The 5,432-nt window shown below is 41.0% G+C and overlaps 1 protein-coding gene across 2 annotated transcripts in view; it reads right to left on the bottom strand.

Annotated features, from left to right (window-relative positions):
* Positions 1-889: 889 nt before the first annotated feature.
* The window catches only part of LOC118331276 (glucose-6-phosphate exchanger SLC37A4-like), a 10,291-nt gene continuing 5,748 nt past the window's right edge, over positions 890-5,432 (bottom strand). Inside the window, exons 3-9 of one of the 2 annotated variants that reach the window (XM_035666087.1) lie at positions 4,862-5,108; positions 3,233-3,385; positions 3,055-3,140; positions 2,853-2,966; positions 2,685-2,750; positions 2,442-2,580; positions 890-2,334 (exon numbers count right to left, since the gene is read on the bottom strand). In XM_035666087.1, coding sequence (XP_035521980.1) covers positions 2,168-2,334; positions 2,442-2,580; positions 2,685-2,750; positions 2,853-2,966; positions 3,055-3,140; positions 3,233-3,385; positions 4,862-5,108 — 972 coding nt within the window. In that variant the 3' untranslated portion in view covers positions 890-2,167. The remainder of the gene's footprint in view (positions 2,335-2,441; positions 2,581-2,684; positions 2,751-2,852; positions 2,967-3,054; positions 3,141-3,232; positions 3,386-4,861; positions 5,109-5,432) is intronic. The other variant, XM_035666086.1, reaches the window with a different exon arrangement.

Here is a 5,432-nt window from a genome sequence, read left to right as displayed (position 1 = left end):
CCCAACCTGGGGGTCGCGAGGCCTTCTTGATTTTAAGGGAACTCTTTACAAATATACACAGTAGGCCTATATATCAGCATCTGGTTCACTTCTGTGAAATAATGTGAAATAAATTGTCTAATAGAACAATAGCTAAGCGATAAAATAATATAATCCGTCAAAATTAATCCAAACCACTCGTTTAACACAAACTTCTTGCAGTTACTGAGTTCACTGATTGGGTTGAACAGTTTGAATATGAATATGAAATATATGAAAGTTTTGGTTGTTTTAATTGTTCCCCTGGTCCATACTGGCCATGAAGAAGTTCCTTCCTAAAGCTTCTTTAATGGAAGTAATGTGGGACAAAATCCTTGGAATCATGCAAAAATGCATTCTGAGATTCAACTGAAGCTGTGAGGATTCAGCAGTCTGACTGAAACCATAAATTGGCTATCCCCCACAGTTAGTCTTTTTAATAAAAAGAAGCATCCCTCTCTCTGCTTCCCTGCTTCCAAACTTTCATAGTAAAAAGCCTAACTTTGGATGCGGCTCACATGATTTGTGAACTCTTATTAGCTTCAGTGGAACTTTCAAATGCAGTTTTCCACATAAGGACTGTCCTTCATTAGCAGAATCGCATTAGGAAGAGATCTTTAATGTCCAGTATAGACAGGAGGAACCATTACAGCAACCATAAACTGTTCCAATGTACATATGGACATGTGAGTATGTTGATTTTAAAAAATGTGTGCCTATCCTTTAGCCATAAGCAGACATTCTCCTTCCAGCTTTAGGAATGTTTATGCATCTTTAGTGCCGTTTCAGAACTGGCTGAAGCAAGAGGCCAAATCTCACAGGTTGTGGGTGCTAAACTGAACTGCCAGTTCACAGAGAAACATAAACCAAACAAAGAAAACTTCACATTTATTAGATGTCATCCGTATAATTCCAGTAAGATCTAGACATGCCAACATGGCACTGAGTGCAGACCCATTATTATTGGAGTTGACAAAACTCACATTTAAATTAAAGAGATGAGAAAGGTAACCGTATATAATCCAGCATTGTAACTACTGTATATAACCACAGTGGTAGTGACAAAACACCTGTAGCAAAAGTGTGATGTTGACTGATCTTAAAAAAACATGTCAGATCACAAAAGCTGACATGGTCTAAAGAGTCTGCATGAGTGTTATACTCTCTACCATGAAGCACAGAACTGTGTATAAAAATATCATGATCTCTGATTACTTCATTTCAGTGACATAATGAGCCTGGTACATTTTTATAAATACTTGCAGTATTAGTGAAATGACATGCTACCACATTTGTGCGAATACCTAGACAGATACTAGGCTAGAATATACAGGCCCATCAGTACACATTCAATAAGTTAGATATAACTGACCTCCACTAAAGGCAAGGTATGCAGAGAGCAGCACACACCCACTTTATCTCCACAAAATCTACTCTTCATGTCCAGGTTTTGCAGCATAAAGCTCTCATAACCTTTAGATGTTCTTGACATGAAAACACCCTTAAGTGGAAGCATTAAAATGTTAGCTTGTAATGAACAATTATCATCTACGCTATCTTTGTGCTGGTGAATGAGGAAAAAGATCAGTATAGTATGTGGGACAGAAGTACCTGACTATGAATCTAAACTGGTTTAAATCAGGGGTTCTCAACCAAGGGTCCCTGAGGGGGTCCTCAGAAAAAATATTTTCATATATATTATAAATACTATTTCACTGAAGAAGAAGTTTGACAAATAAGTGAATATATAAGCATGACTGTACTGTTCATAAATTTCACACTCTTCACTTTTAATCTGCCAATCTAGTTATGAAATAAGTAAATCTTATCAGATGGGAATCCCTGATACTACATTTTACCAAATACAGGTCTGCAGCCTGATGTGTATCAATGTGGGGGTCCTTGATACCAAAAATGTTAAGAACCACTGGTTTAAAAGACTCACACTGACCCTGAGCATCTACATCAACCCAGTTAATCAGGAGACAATGTCTGAGATTAGTGTGTGTTTGATAGTGGTTTTGTTTGGTCAAATTGGAGTTGTATTAATGTGCAGTCTTCTCTATACAGAGCCATCAACAGTGTGAGAACACAGTCCATCCAGTCATATAACGGGACATAGACAGTAGGCTCATTTCAGTAAGGTACATTAGTCCAGTTTCTCGGCGATCCGTCCCATCTTGGTGCGCATGTTGCGTACGAGGAAGAAGCCAACAGTGGCAACGGCCATTATCACCTCAGCTATCCAGAAAGCCATGTCCCAGCTGTATTGTTTGGCAATAGTGCTGAAGGGAAGGCCGGCCATAAAAGCCCCCACTGTAACAAAAGCAGTAAGACAGTTTAGTCATATAATTGAGTCAATGCTGGAGTACTACAGCCAGTGATACAGATGTTTCTGCTGCTTGTGTGAGTCTGCAGCTCACCATTAGCCATCAGAGCTACAACAGCATGAGAGGTTCCACAGAAATTTGAAGGAGCGCTTTCACTGGCTATCACCCCAAACAAGGCAATTGGTCCATAAGAAGAAAATCCAAACAGAGCACCGAGGAAGAGGATCCAGATCTGCGGATGACAAGAAAATGTGAAACACATGTTCGTGAAGGCTTTCCAAACATTCAGTACATTGAATGTTTATCCTCATAACCCCATTAAATGTTTGAGCGTACCTCTTTTTCTGACACACCAATGAGGACAGAAATGGGATGAATGACTTGGACCCAAAGAGGAGCCTCCTGAGCAAAGAGAATCAGATTAATCTTGTAATATATTCAATACTGACAACATGTACATGTCAATCATTTTACACAGTATAAAAAGGATGAAGTTGCTATTACCTCTGGGATTTCAGGTGTGATGGTGACTCTGAAGAGGTACATGGACACATACATACCGGCCATCATGAAAATGAGCAGGCCGTGGCGAGGGTTGCCATGGGTGCCCAAGCCTTGCTGGAGGAAGAGAGGATGTTTTTACCACTGACCTCTACACAATAATAACTGTCATTGTTGCCTGATTTTATCCCCATCTGTGACTCACCCGAGATACAGCTCTGTCAGTGATGAAGCCTGATGCGAGGCTACCCACAAAACCTCCCACCTCCAAGGCACTCATGTAGGTACTGCCTGTGAACAAAACAGCGGATGTCAACACCCCTGACGAGTCTGATTAAATGAAAATCAATCAGTGGGAATCAGTGGACAATTAAAATGCGTACCCATGAGAACAGTCTGGCCTTTCTCCTGCATGAGGAACAGCTGTCCCCAGTCGGTCGCAGCCGTCTTCACCCCAAACACCACCAGGTAGCCCAGAGACAGCACCCACAGGAAGGGAGAGAGGAGGAACTCACTCAGGGTGCTTTCGCTGTTGCCTGGTGGGTGAGTACATACAGGGAGATACGTCCACACAGAGATCAGCAACAGGTCAATATCGAACAGTGCAGTAAGTTCACTTACTGAGTTTATGTCCATACTGGCATAAAAGTACGAAGGATATGAAGAAAAATAAGTGCTGGTTTCATTTTGGTATGATCTGTACTTGTTACAGCATGATCAATACATGTTTCCTAAAAACATATTAAAGACATTTCAAGGCCTAAAATTTATATTATTGGATTTTAGACTTTTTAAGACCCCACAGGCACTCAGTATTCTATACAGGATCTGTTCAAAACTTTAGTTATGTCCACACTGCCATCTTCTGGTGACAAAAGATTGAATATGTATTTGTCACATACTGATAATAACAATATATGCAGTAAAATGCAGGCGTGCCATACTCAAAGAGCAGTTTGAATGACTTCAAACTTAAACCACACCAACCAACATGTAGACCTCAGTAACAGGCTTTCTTGGTGAAACACTGACTGACTTAATTCAAACACAAAATGGGTGAGCAGTTGTTATTGATGAGGTACTAACTGCTCTGTTAGTACCTCAGATGTTGTTTGGGAAACACACCTCAAGTCCAGTCTTGAGCACTGATGTGCACATTCAGGCCCATCCACGTAGTAGGCAAGTGTGTTCCATGTCTTAACAAATCTAACACACACACAGTACACCTAAATTGTGGCTCAGATGATTAATAGATTTAAAACAAAGTTGTATTAGAGATTGGACCGATTGGGAAATTCTGATGCCAATAGCGATGTTTTTGTTATTTATTCGCCTTTTGTGCCAGGGAAACAAAGAAATCTACAAAGATAAGCATCTCTGCCTTGTTGCAGCTCAGTCTGTTTCTCTTCTCATCCAAGATGTGAGACAGCCACTCACTGTCTGTGCTGCTGCAGGTGCACATTGGTGTCTGTGTGACCTTTGTGCCAGTGCTGGTAAAAACAGAGGTGATCATTTCTCCTTAATGTTACACACTGGACCTTTAAATCTAATTCAGCTCGAATCAAATAACGTTTCCTTTTCTCAATAGTCCAACCTGCCCCTTGATAACTCGGTTTAACTGCTTTTATGATTCTGATGAGCCTGCTCCCTCGGCTCCAGAATGGGTGTTTCTTTCCACTGTAACCTCAAGCGTACTTATTTGTTAATTAATAACTCAAATAATAATAATTTGGAAATTAAATATCTGTTCTTGCACAAGCTACGGGACATCCTCATTAATCAAGTATGTCCCAGTGAGCTCTGATAAACCTCCACACACTGCAGTCTAAACGGGAACTTGGATACTGGTGCAGTTATCAAAACTTCGTCATACAAGCAGGCACTTGATTACTCGCAAATATCGCAAGTGTGGGTGTAAGGACAGACCCGCTGTTGGGATGTTAGAAGTGAAAGGGAGCTAACTTGGCACTATGTGACCGACATGATTCTAGGTAACCATCTTCTTGACTTACCTCCCTTAGCCCCCTTCTTGGCTGCTGTCTGGATGCTGGGCAGGCCCACATCATTCGGCTCATTCTTTACAAACACTAGACAAACAAATGAGAAGGCAGCACAGAAAGCGCCTGACATGGTTAGAATAGTCCTCCAGTCGTAGTACTGCAGGAGCAGAGTGACCAGGATTGGACCCAGACTCCCGGCCAGGTTCATACTGCAGGACAGCACAGACCACCATGTTCCAAACTGGGACGGCTCAAACCACTGAGGGAACAGAGACATAGGATAGAACAAAGCAAAGAATCGTCAACATTACCAAAATCCTACAATGGTCAAAAATGCACTAATACCTTCATATGCATTTTTACAGCTATGTATATATTTATATATTGTTGGTTAAGTTTCACTTCCCTGAAGCAACCCAGAGGTCAGGCTCAAAAACATGCTGATCCACTGTATTTAAATATCTTTAAAAAGGTCCAGTGTGTAACATTTAGGAGTATCTATTGGCTGCAATGGAATATAACACCATAGTCGTAGAATGAGCTGTTTTTATCTACAGAGGGAGAGGGTCCTCTTCTACAGAGT

The sequence above is a fragment of the Morone saxatilis genome, unplaced genomic scaffold (genome assembly GCF_004916995.1).
Source record: "Morone saxatilis isolate NCDOM2014 unplaced genomic scaffold, NCSU_SB_2.0 Contig20, whole genome shotgun sequence".
Taxonomy (NCBI): domain Eukaryota; kingdom Metazoa; phylum Chordata; class Actinopteri; family Moronidae; genus Morone; species Morone saxatilis.
This window is presented reverse-complemented; position numbering and strand designations above follow the sequence as displayed.